This window comes from Sinohyriopsis cumingii, chromosome 11, assembly GCF_028554795.1.
Source record: "Sinohyriopsis cumingii isolate HCF-2022 chromosome 11, ASM2855479v2, whole genome shotgun sequence".
Classification (NCBI taxonomy): Eukaryota; Metazoa; Mollusca; class Bivalvia; order Unionida; family Unionidae; genus Sinohyriopsis; species Sinohyriopsis cumingii.
The window spans coordinates 76,716,135-76,729,848 of NC_142971.1; the positions used below are offsets into that span (position 1 = coordinate 76,716,135).

A 13,714-nucleotide genomic window follows, 5' to 3' on the forward strand; every position below is an offset into this window, starting at 1 on the left:
ATCGTTAACCAATATTGAAATAGGAATGAATGAAATTATGAACCTATCGATTGTTAACCAATATTGAAATAGGAATGCATGTAATTATGAACCTATCAATCATAAACCGATATTGAAATAGGAATGCATGTAATTATGAACCTATTGATTGTTAACCGATATTGAAATAAGAATGAATGAAATTATGAACCTATTGATCATTAACCAATATTGAAATATGAATGAATGAAATTATGAACCTATCGGTCGTTCACATAATGATATTGCAATATAAATGAATGAAATTATGAACCTATCGATCGGTCATATAACGATAGGAATGAATGAAATTATGAACCTATCGATCATTCACATAACGATATTGCAGTAGGAATGAATGAAAATTTGCTGAGATTGCAATAGTGGAAATAACATGGAACCCTGTGTATAATTATCGTGGCGCCCATTTGACATCCAAGATGTAACTCCAATTCCACTTGCTCTAGTCAATGGCCAGAGAAGCATCCACACATGGTCCACTCCTCAATCTGTTGAAGGATCCCTCGAGAGCCCTCACATCACAAACCCGATGGTCGTGAAGCCCTCATCCCTCTCATTGAGAAAACCGGTACACTCTTCCAATCCAAAATCACCATAACATGGCGTATACGTCACACGAAACCACACAGTTCTGTGACTCCACATCAAACGATGTATAAGGCATGGCAGGCATGTATAAGGCAGCTCTACAGCTGGTGACTCCACATCAAACCATATACAAGGCATGGCATAAGGCATGTCAGCATGTATAAGGCAGCTCTACAGCTGGAGATTTGCTTCCTTAAAGGGGTAGGTTTCCTGACCCTTCTTTTAAGGAGATAAAAGTATAAAGCGTCAATATCAGTTGCCTCTTGTAAATTAATCCTGTTAGTTCTCACTTGGCCAACATCATATGTTTCAATTTATTCAGAGCCCTTTCACCACTAAGTAACTACAAGAGAACACTACAATTCAACACCAGCTAACTTCAGTATGTTTCATAAAAGCAGGCAATATGTATTCAGTGACATATAAACATTTTATTTCTTGTGATAGGAATGCATATATGGTATCATTGCTAAGACGACTAATTTAGATCTAGGAAAAGTATACAAGTTTAGTCTCACACAGGTGATTATACTGGTAAATCAAAACGTAAGTTGAAGGTAATTTTTATGGTACTCAATCAGAAATATTAAATGAAACATTTGTAGAGCAATATGTGGTCTGTTTTTTATCCATTGTCATGTTCATTTAAATCATGCCTTGAATATATGCAATATTATGTCACATTTCAGGGAGAACCACATGTGGGTAACACTATTTTTGCAGGTGTTAAGAAGCGTAAATGTACATTTTTATGGTCGTCTTGATGGAAATAAATATGAATAAAAATGTGCTTTGACCTTGTTTACATGAGACTGATTTAACGAATGTACAAGACAGTTCTTTTGGCAATTTGGCAATGCAACCCTTTACCTCGTCATTGAAATACAATTAGCATTTTACCTCAGATGTGTCACATGATATAAATTCTCGGAAATTACATCTAGGAAGCCACAATTTCTCCCATTTTCACCAATATAATAATACTCTGTCAAAGATCATAACTTACATCAATATCTAAATGCAGTAAAAGATCAATGCAGATAATGTGACACAACTCCAAGCACCTTTAATTGATTTGGGGCAGTCTCTCGCTTAAGGTATGCAGTCATATTTAAAAAACTTCTTTTTCTAAAATTACATAGTCTCTGTACACTATCTTAACCCTTTACCTCATGCAAGCGTCTTTGGATGCCTCTACTCCATTCGCATTGAAGCGCCTTTTGACGCCTGCTGTAAACATCGTCCATTTTGAGCCGGTTTTCGTAGTGCCACCTTCGTGGAAAACCAACTATTATATACTACATTCATTTCTGCGAATGATAATTACGTCAGATCACGTGGTCACTGTTTATTCACTGGTCGATATCTGCTATTTAAAGAAAATGAGTCGTCGTCTTCACTCTCCAAAATGGTGGTCGCAGATTTCATTCAGTACTTAAAAAGTTTTCCCGGTTAGAATCACAACTATGAAAGATTCAATAACTTAGGTAAAGGCTCTGATACTTATGTAGGCAGCAATTAGTTTTTTATAAGTTATCAAATTCAGATGACTTAGTGATGTAGATGCAGACGAAAAACGTAAATTTCGAGTATGAAAAATGGCAGCTACAGTTGGTCATGCGGCCTCACTGACATGATTTTGAACATGTTCTCTCAAGATTTTAAAGCACATAAAATATTCTTCTGTGAAAAATAATTACATGGCTATAAAAATTGGACATTACTCTTAAATTTTTATGCACATAATAGATGTGTACCAAAAATGTAAAATGGTAAAAATTGCTGTTAAACATAACATACACGACATTGCTTAACAGTTAACAGACAGGCCTATGCATATGGAGTTGAATAGGTAGCAAGTGTTCTATTTATAGCACGCTGCACTTTGTATCTATGCTCTATGAGGTAAAGGGTTAAAATATTCAAGATGTGTTCAAGATTCATCAAATGCTTGTGCTGGGCCTATGCACATCAAACTTTGTGAATATTACAATCCAATCGATATTTAGTCAGTTGACAACATTTGGGTATATTTACCATACAAGGCCAATTCAGATAATGTGACACAAATCCAAGCACCTTGTGTTGATTTTGGCCTGTATCTTGCTTGTGGTGCGCACTCATGTTTGAAAATCTTGGTATTTCTACAATTACATATTCACTATAAAATAGCTGAACATATTCAAGAGGTGCTCAAGACTATCAAATACTTGTACTATGCATTCGGAAAATTTGCAAACAGTACCATCCAATGAATACATTTAGTTCATTGATGAAATTAGGTTATAGTACACAGCAGGAAGTTCAAAGCCTTTGAAGCACTCATTGTTATCGCTATTGTAAACAGCTTCCATCCATTTGTATTGCAAATATTCCCATTTTTTTTGTACATTTACGAGATCAGAATTTTCCATTATTTCCTCTCCACACAAATCAGATTCATTAGTGCTGAACATGCTGCTTTTTAAGATAATTAGCATGGGCAGGTGGAGCAAATTACAAATCATGTCACCTTGTGTTGATTTATAGACAGCGAGCAAGTATTGTCAGTAGTCTCGTTTTACTAATAAAAATGAGTGGCCGTTACAGCAGATGCTGTTTCAGAGGGATTCTAAATTTAAAGACGAATAAGGCAAGCTAATAATAATTATTCATGACTGGTGCAGACTAAAATATTTTGCATATGATAGGTATTATTTGTATTGATTTTCTGTCTCTTGTGTATCGTTACAGCAAAACTGTTGATATATTGATGATTCATTTCACCAATTTCTCTACTGGTATGTTATGCTTTGTGGAAAATGGATGAATAAAGTTACCTAGGTCCAGAAAGAGAGTGCATAATTATAGGACAGTGCAGGAAACTATCATTACTAGTGTGCTGCATCCCATTTGCTTTTCTTGGTCACCATGACAATGTGACTACAGTTATTATTATAAATGAGAGGAAAAAGAGAAATACTCTTGGAAACTTTTGCACACATTATTATAAATTTCATTCTCTTTCATTACAGGGGCTGTCCCTCCTAACATGTTAACAACTTTTTTCAACACACAATATGTCAAGCCAGGCAGTAGTGCAACAGAAAAGTGCCAGGCTGAAGGAGATCCTAAACCCACGTAAGTATCACTGTGCTATGTTAGTGATAAATGGGTATAAAAATGCTTGGAACCACCTTGATCTTTGACAGTAAATGTGAGTTCCAATGTAGTCATTGGTCCAAATGTACCATAATATTGTATCTGGTCTATATGAGCACTACTTTGATATGTGTGGGTATGCAAGTACCTCTGTAATTTTTTACTTGTCTATGCTGACGGAATGGTCACCTTTCCAGTTATTAGCCTGTACCAGGTGTGTCACCGCATAAAGAAACTAATCATGAACGTATGTTAGAAAACACAGGTAATAGCAGTGCAGATTTTGACAAATCAGTACATGCTGGGAGTGGCCTAAGTGGTTAGAGTGTCTGCCTCTGATCCAGGAGGTCACTGGTTTGAAACCTGGTGGAGTCATACTAAAGACTTTTAAAAAATGGTACTAGCAACAGCCTTTCTCAGCATTAAGAGTTTAGTGTTAGGACTGGTTGGCCTGGTGTCAGGATAATGTGGCTTGTCTGACTTCACTTCAGACTATAAGCAGACATAGGGATATGATATAAATTGTTAAAGCTACGTTAAAAATCCCAAAACACACACATGCACGCACTCGCCCTGGGGAAGGAACACGTTGGACATGACATACTGATATGGTGAGGCCATCAGGCAGAGTTATATTCATGAGCCATATTAATGAGTTTTTAATCCCAACTTTTAAATGTTGACATAATTTGACAACAGTTTTAAGTACCATAATATGATGACCATGCTATCTAAGCAACTATTTGATCAGTGTTGGTATAACAGTAATGCCAATTACTGATTTGATAAGAGCATTTCAGAGAATTAGGCCATCTTTCTGAGAGAAAAAATCTTGAGCTTTGATCAAAATACAGAAAGATCTTTTTTAATTGCTTGAAATCATTTGGCTTTTTTGTATCATTAAACAGACATAATTTTTATAATGTGTTCATTAATTAGGAAAACATCAAAGCTATGGAGCAGACAGAAATATAAGTTGAATATTAAGGACAAAGGAGTTGATTGGGTATCTCTTTGCATATCTATTTTATTCTTCCTGGATGTGTTTAAATATTATCATATTAAGAGGCGTTTCCTTGAATTTTGAGAAATGATTTTGTTATCTTTATAAAAGTTTAGTTGCTAAACTAAGTGCGTTAGGTAAGTAAAAATAAAACATCTGATTCGTTGGCATTAAGGTCTTTTATATCTCCAAATATAACAAATATGCACCATTTTCTGACACTCCCCTCACTTGGTGTGCCATTTCACTGCTGCCACTCAACCATGCTCAGATTTTATATTCTAAAAATTGACATCTCTGGTAAACAAGTACCACTGTAATTAATTACTTGTTCAACTGCCACAATGTGCACCTTGACGTTACACACCTTAGATCAATCATACCCTTATATAATGTACCAGCAGATTATGACAGTTTGTTTGAAAACTCAGGTTGAACAGTGTAGATTTTAATGTACAGGTACCTAATGTGTACATCTCATACTTGTGGACAGAACTACATATTATGTATTTTATTCCAACTCGTTGATGGAACAAGATTGACATGGCATTGGGATATGCCTAGGCCGTCTATTATTTATCCTGACTTTGAAATTTTACAGTGAGTAAAAACACCATATTAGTTTCCTTTCCATCAATGCTGCATCGAAATATAGAGCATAATGCTATGTATATCTATAGTTCTTGCAATTCCTGGCATATGATTTTATTAGATTTTTATAATTTGTATTCATGGCTGTAAATTGTACAGTATATCTTCAGTTTTACCCATGTGACTTGACTCTCTTAAGAGAATAATATTACATAACATTTATAAATTGATTTTCACACATATGTTGACAGTTATTAATAATAATACTTAATGTTTATTGGCTGATGGGGTTTTGATGTTTCTGGAAGAATTCAGTTACTTACCATTGGTAGGGTTAGGTCACATGACTAGGCAGATGAGTAGTATGATCTGTCACCAGGGGATTTTTGTGAATATGGTCTTACTATTAGGTTTACTTAAGGTGAGAAGTGAGAATCAGATTCATTTTGATTTTGGAGTCATTCTCATTTCTTGTGTTGCTGTCATACTTCTGCAGACGTGTTTTATGTTGTATTGAGATATTCGAGTTAAAAACATATTTGTTTGGACTGTTCATTGGAGATAGAAATTGCTCATTATTTAGACTATGATATCATTTGGAACTGTTGTGAATTGTTTGAAGGAGAGTACTGGATGATACCATATTGACATGATGTTTGGCCATCCAGTTCATTTCGGGCTTTTTAACTTTATTAAAACTTTTCATTCATTTGTTGCTTACATAGAACTTTATTATGATTATTCTGGATTCACGTCATAATACTGCAAGTTCTCGTACATTTTCATATATGATTTAATAATTCAATCTGTTATTAAATTTCATAAGACTTGTTGGTTTTGCTTCTTTCTGTTACTTATTTTGTGACCATAGAGTCGTAACAATAATATACATGGAAGAAACCATTGAAGATTAAATTCGTTTATATTAATAATAAGGAATTTAAAAACAAATACACTTCAGTATCCAGTTTAAATATTAGGTTTTGATGCATTTTATAAGTACTAACATTCTGTAAAACAGAATAAAAAACAAATAATTCAGCTGAAAGAAATTGGTTTATAATAATGCTAATTTGATGTCTCTACAGGTACATCTGGAAAAAGGATGGAATTGCACTGACAAATGACGCATCGTATGAAATTAATTTAAACACAGGTGACATAAGAATCAAAAGTGTGACAGCTGTAAGTGGAGAGGGGACATACCAGTGTTTTGCTCAAAATAACCAGGGAACAGCACTGTCAGGATTTTGGGAAGTCAGAGTTGCATGTAAGTCTAATTTGTACTCCCTCTGTCTAGATTTACTTGGAAGAATTTCTTTAGTTCTTTATTTTTAATATTGACGGGACTCATAAATAGGTCCAGCAAAGAATGGAACATTTTTAGTGTAGTTGTAAACTTGTCCCAGTTGATCAACCAGGATTAGTATATCCATGTCTGTGCTTAGGATATATTTTCTGAAAAATGACAAGAAATGAAGTTCTAAACATTGCAATTATAGTTGTTTTTCAGTGCAGAATGACAAGCTGGTTAGATAGGTGGAGTTTGTGGATTTGTTACTGTTGCAAATTATGAAAAGTCAGACTAGGCTGAAACTTGTCCATAAAAAATAAATAGAGAGAGAGTGGAGAGAATGATACAAAGTTTTCCCGACAGTGAAAAAACCTTGAATTTTGTAGATATTGATGAAAGTTGGGAAAAAAACCAAGAATTTTCTCCAACCACTTGATGATACAAGGTGGTCAAGTGAAATTGCTGCTGCATTGTCATACCTGCATGAAAGTGAGAGGAAGAGTATTTATTTTCTCACAAATTAAGAGTATTACAATGTTCTTAATTTTCTGAAAGATGAGGTGAAACTACAGCATTGATGAAATTTGACCGGATCACACAAGTACACATATCTCACAACCTAACATTTGAGGTCCACTTTTCACATGATATCAACAAAATAACATATTTCAGATACAGAAAACTTGATAATTTTTAAAGGAATGTTGCATACTGTTTGTAATAAGAAAGTGAAAGAACACAATATTCTCTACATATTTATTCCAAGCATAAATACATGAAAAGATTAAAAAACATGGAGCATGTGTTAGTGATGCTTTATTCGTATCACATGACTAACATGTTGACATATTCTTTCTACTTGACAAATCTGTCTCGTTATCAATGTTGTAGTCATGGTTTGCATGATACCTTAAAAAGTACTTGAAATTTGATTCCTTCTTGCAGAGTACCTGAAAATTGTTTTACCATGAAAAGTATTTGAAAATAAGTCTCAGTCCATAAAATATTTAAAATTAATTGAGAGACAAATGTATAAAAGTTTCTTTTCTTACCATTAGATCATGTATCGAAACAAAGGATAATGAAAAATATACACAAAAATTGTTACAATTTGATTTTATTGCACATCCAAAGTTACGATTTTTGGTATATGATCTAAAATTCATGTGCAAATTTTTGTGTGTAAGTTATGTCTGTATGCCTGTTGACAGAAAGGCGGCTTTCTACACAATGTCCTTTCGTCTACTTGTAAATGTACCTGTAAAATTTCAATGAGAGATCAATCACCAGCAGATATGACAAATTAGATGCGGCAGCATGTGACATACTTTTGTGGCAGATGATTTTTAAATACATTGTGAATGCATCATATATTGCATCAAAGTTATTCCAGAAATTAGTTTTTTTAGCTGTGGACAACTTTAGGTATGCATAAATTATGCAGATTGATATATACAAGGTTGGCAGAAGTGTATCATGAAGTGTGTTGGAGAGAGAGAAGGTTGGCTTCAGCAATCTCCGTAAACTCTGATTGCTACCAAAAATTCAGATGGCTGCATTCACACACCCCAAAAGGATAAACACGTGTACATGACATTAAGATTATGGAAGATTTATCTATATATTTTTCTGCAAGAGCTAACACATTTCACTTTGATTTTTGTTTGTAAGTGTTATGCATTTATGCATCTTATCTGATTTTTGGGGTATCATCAGTCACATAGCAGGTGTCTTAGATTCACAATAGGACCAGCCATTTTTGTTGTTGAACCTTATTTGCTTTGTAATCTATCTTTCTTGTTTGATTTTAATTCTTTGTTTTTCTTAGAAATAATGTGTTGTTGTTCTCCTAAGATTATTTTTTTTCCTTTGTTTTAAAGTCTATTGCACATTAATTAGGAAATTACAACATTCTCACTAATCCATTAAATAGTGATTGATAAATATACCTAAAGCGTACTGGGTCCTTGAAATGTCTTTGAATTTTGTCACACCAAAGGTTATGAACCCTGTAGTTTTGTATCGTCTCTTAGCAGATTGAAGACGTAAGGATTATAATACTTGCAATTTGTGAGAAAATAAAATTATTTTTCCCTTTGCTTTCATACAGGTGTTGTTCGATAAATTATTCACTGTAATTACATAAAAATATATTCAGAGAGAGAGAGAGAGGAAGAAAGATAGAGATACCGGTAGATAGTGACTGTGCAGAGTGAGTGATAAACATACTAATTCCGAACCTAACATCTTTTATTTGCACAGCAGTGATATCTGGCTTAATCCAAGTATTGCTGAGACCGCTCCGGTGGCCTGGTGGTTAGAGCGTCCGCCTTGGATGCGGGAGGTCGAGGGTTCGATTCCCGGTCGAGTCACACCAAAGACTTACAAAAATGGTACTGACAGCTGCCTCGCTTGGCGCTCAGCATTAAGAGGTTAGTGTTAGGACTGGTCGGCCCGGTGTCAGGATAATGTGACTGGGTGGGAACATCATGCCACATGTCTGCGGCATGATGCCCCAGTGCTAGACATCACTAAAAACTGCCACACTGCAGACATCTTAGCGATATGACTGAAAAATTGTTAAAGCTACGTTAAAAATCCAAATCACACACACACACCCCACCAAGTATTGCTGAACAAACCTGAATGCTGCTAATTTATTTAATTTAAATCCTTCAATCTGTCCACATTCGTAATTGCCCACTCAACCTCCTCAGGCTCAAATCTATCAAATTTGTCCTCTTCACTGTCGCTGCCATCACATTCAGTGTCTCTTATGATATTGTTCTCACATCCATTCAAGTTATTGTTAATACCAAAAACTTTAAATGATGTTCGGATCAGATCTGGCTTGTCCCAAAGTGATTTGACTGCTTTTAAAATCCAACTGTTTATTTATCTGCACTCTTAATACGAGACACATTGTCATTTTCCTTGGAAAGGCCCTCTGCTGCTTTATGAATAAAATTTGTCCAGCTTTTCCTCATGTTGGACTTGACCGGTTTATTTATACTGACATTTAGTGGTTGTAGCTTGGAGGTGCATGCACCCAGAATAAATAAATAAATGCAGGCACCGTGTTATCCCTTTTCAAAGCCAATCTTACAGCATCTGTAATAGGCGCCCGGAATGAATCATCTCTAAAAGATATATTTCCTTTCCTGTATACTTTAGATACATCGCTTTAATCCACTGCAGCATCACCTCAATAATTAACCCAACCTTCACACATACAATCCTTCCTTTTGGTGCCTGAATATCTTTTAGCTCCCTCACACCACGTAAAATTATCATTGGTGGCAACACATCTCCTGCTGCGGAAACTGTAAGTACTAAGGTTAGATGCTTTTTATTCGCACCGGTCGTGCGAATTCTCACACTTTTAACACCTTTCTTTTTGATGGTTTCTCTGGGAATGAGATCAAAGTACAATGGAGTTTCATCTATGTTAATTATAATCTTGTCTTTGAAATCGTCTTCTTCTCTTTCTTGGCATCAGCTCATATAGTGCCCACACTAACAGGGATCTGCAGATCACGTTGGATGAGAACCCACTTTGCATTTTTTCCATCTAACTCATTGCCATAGAATATTAGTCTCCCACTCCTTGCTAAATATCCCTATTCATTCAGCTGCTGAGAAAAATTATTTTTGTCCAGTTTTTGATTTGGGTATTTTGAAATGTCTTGCTGTTATTTGAATTCCATGGAATTTTGTGAAATTTACAACTTTCTGTTTTTGCTTTAATGTAAAACGCTTGTAATGCCCTCACTTGACATCTTAATTTTTGTAGGCATCGTCTCCAGAATGGGGTCTCCATTTTGTGTCTTTTTGCAGCTGGTTCATTTTCTTTTACATCACACTTCTTTAGCACTCTTTAATGGTTGAAATATGGTCCTCTGAGGTGAAGCTTTAGGCAATGCATTTTCTTTCCATGCATGAGGCAAGGTCTCTTTACTACTTGAGTATCGCACTACAAACTTATCTATAATAGTGGAGATCTACAATGTGGTTTATTTTATTTTTATTGCCCTTTCTATTTGCTATGTATGTGAAAACCATTATGGCAAAGAATCACGTTTTGTGTAAATGTGAGAAGTTATCGTTTCAAGGTGTGTTATTGTTTCTCTTTATTTTTAAAGTCCTTGTGAAAACCAGTAGAAAGAAATCAAAGTTGACTTCCCCATGTCAGACGAATTTGTACGCTTACGTATAGTTAGAAAAAAATCTCCATGCTAAACAGAATCCAAAGTCTGCTTCCAGGGTCACCTTGCTTTGTAATAAATTAACCTTTGAATTTGATATCCTACCAGTAAGTTCAAACAGGTAGTTTATGGATGTATCAAGGTGTGCTTATTCAAGACCTGGACTTTCATATGCCATCTGTAGTCGTAATTGACACAAACGAGATTCGAGTTCCTCAGTATAAATAGTATACACTGCATTAACTTGCTTTAATAATACTTTTTGTAACCCATGGAATCGAAAAGATTGTCATTTGTTCTAAGTGACACAGTGAATGTATTTCTAATAATGATTTTAGTTTGCGAGATACTGTCATATTGTTACCCTGGATATAATACACTCTTGGTTATTTTGTACCTTACACCGTGTCACACATAAATTGCAGGTGGGGTTGATAATTTTCTCTCATTTGTGTGTGATTTTGCAGGATCTAGTTTTTATTCACATGACATTCAAACTTTTGAAGACAAACATTCGTTTCTCAATATTCACTTCAATGACCAAGTGTATTGTGTTGTCTGATGAAAGCAATAACACTATGGATGCATGCAATGTTGCCGGTTGTGGTGGTGGTGAGAGGCTGAGGCACAAATTGAACACAGTTTATTTCCTTTCCTTGGGACACATGATGTAGGTATAAAAAATCACCATAAGCTCTGGGACATGAAAAAAATATATTTTTTCGTGTCCAAACATATGCGATAAACACAGTAGGTTGTTTTGAAAAATCTTTAATTCTGGATTTTATTGACACAGATTAATTCAGGGTTCAAATTTATTTTCTTTACAAGATAAGATTCAGATACTTTGAATTGTTTTTCTATTGTGATATGGATTATTTACTTTGTATGACATGCATATAGATTGCTATCTTGATTTACATGGGACAATTCAGATTTCTTTCATATTAAAGGTTTGACAAAGAAAATAAAGTAATGTATTCTCATTATGTTATTGTTTTCTGATAACACCTTAGTGCAGTTTAGCAAAGTAAACTTAGACTTTTTAATGTATATTCAAATGACTTCACCTGCCAGTTTATATGAATATGCAGTCATGAAGCTTTTTCTGTTATTCATGCTGTGGTTTAGTGTACGATATCTGACTCGGATGTTTAGGGATAGTCTTAAAATATGAACTTCTTTTGAATTAATAAATGCAAATCTTATAATCAAAAATGTTCTTTAATTCCATTCAGTTATATGTAAATCCTGAAAAAATAAATTTCATCCTGGAAAACAACCTGGAAATGTCTCTTCAAAAAAATGTTGGGAATCATGAGTAGGAAATAATTGCATGGACTTATGTATTTAATCTGAGTTATGGCATGCTTAGCACCTATTTGATGCCACTTATGTAAATTTAATGTTGACTTTCTAATTACATTTATTATTGTCTAAAACCATTGATACTACACCAGTAATCAGCTGCAATATATATAATTCATTTAAATGAATTTTTGACTATACCTATAATTTCAGCTCTCACTGGTTTTGATCAAGCAAGGACAAGCAACCCAATTGTGAATGAATATTCATATTTCAGCATGCCATGTGAACATCAGCCCAGCAGTGTGCCAGCATCAAAGTTAGACTGGTTAGTTGGCACTGGTGATAACACTGCTTTTCCAACGACTCTAGAGGATAAACGTAGAATTGTTCTAGATGCTGATGGTAATAGGATTTTGTTGTTGATTTTGTGTATGTTAAAAATGTTTTCTTAAAATGTCTTAAAATGCTTTATCTTTGGAAAATTCACCATGTATTACATTATGTTCATGGTTTTGAGAAGTGTTTCTTTGTTTCCACAGGAGTTTTCTTTGAAATAGTATTTAGTAGTAGCGATGATACTCCTGAAATTTTTTAATTTTTATGCCTGCTGTGTTTTAACCTTAAATTCTGATATTATGTATGAGTGATGCTCTAATCTGCTGCCGTTGTTGACATATTGATGTTTGTTCAAATATTTTGTCTAATGCTGGAAACGCAAAACACAATCTGCAAAATGAAATACTGTATTATCTCAGAACATTTTGCAATGGGACTGGATAAAGTCCATTTCCTCTTGATGAATTTAAAGGCATTTCATCCCAACTATATTGCAAAATCTAACAAGATTTTTTGATGTAATAATATAATTTTATACATATGCTTATTACCAGTTAACTCTGAAACGTGTCAAATCATTTATATTTTTCACTCATCATTAATTGCAAAGAAATATAATCTACAAGCTGTGCAGAAAATGTAAAACAAAAGCCATGTTAATGGTTCCATTCATTCTGTCGGATTACATTCATGTTAGTAAATTAAGTTGATGAGGTTGATCTCTTTTGATTCTACTGTTGTTTAGTCTGTGTCTGTATTGCTCATTTTGATAAAGTGATGACCTTTTCTACTGGCAGGAACTCTTCATTTTTTGTTTGTGAGGGCTACAGACAACTCAAATAACCCTTACAGATGCCAGCTGTTTAACAGTGTTGTCAGTATCAAGGCTGTATCCTTGGAAAAATTCATTTTGAACGTTCAAAAAGGTAAGAGTTATCTCCCATTTTTAATACTAATTATTGTTATTATTATTATTATTATTATTATTTTCAAGTATTATCATTAGTTCTGCATTTCCAAGCTTTGGACATGAATATGTATAATTTTGGTTTGTCTTTGTTCTGCAGTCTCTAGATTTTAATCAGACATGGTATGTTACAGATATACAGTAACTATCTGTCATTTTTCCAATAGATGGTTCCCAAATGACATCATCAGCCACCATATTTGTGGTCAGCTGGCAGATATACCATTGATTTTATATGG

The 13,714-nt window shown here is 34.3% G+C and overlaps 1 protein-coding gene across 6 annotated transcripts in view; it reads left to right on the forward strand.

The window, feature by feature from the left end:
• LOC149788790 (uncharacterized) overlaps positions 1 to 13,714 on the forward strand; it is a 90,994-nt gene that overhangs the window by 34,800 nt on the left and 42,480 nt on the right. For all 6 annotated transcript variants that reach the window (XM_089974896.1, XM_089974898.1, XM_089974901.1 and 3 more), the window contains 4 exons: positions 3,642 to 3,747; positions 6,451 to 6,632; positions 12,383 to 12,574; positions 13,306 to 13,434. In XM_089974896.1, the coding sequence (XP_089831022.1) occupies positions 3,642 to 3,747; positions 6,451 to 6,632; positions 12,383 to 12,574; positions 13,306 to 13,434 (609 nt within the window). The remainder of the gene's footprint in view (positions 1 to 3,641; positions 3,748 to 6,450; positions 6,633 to 12,382; positions 12,575 to 13,305; positions 13,435 to 13,714) is intronic.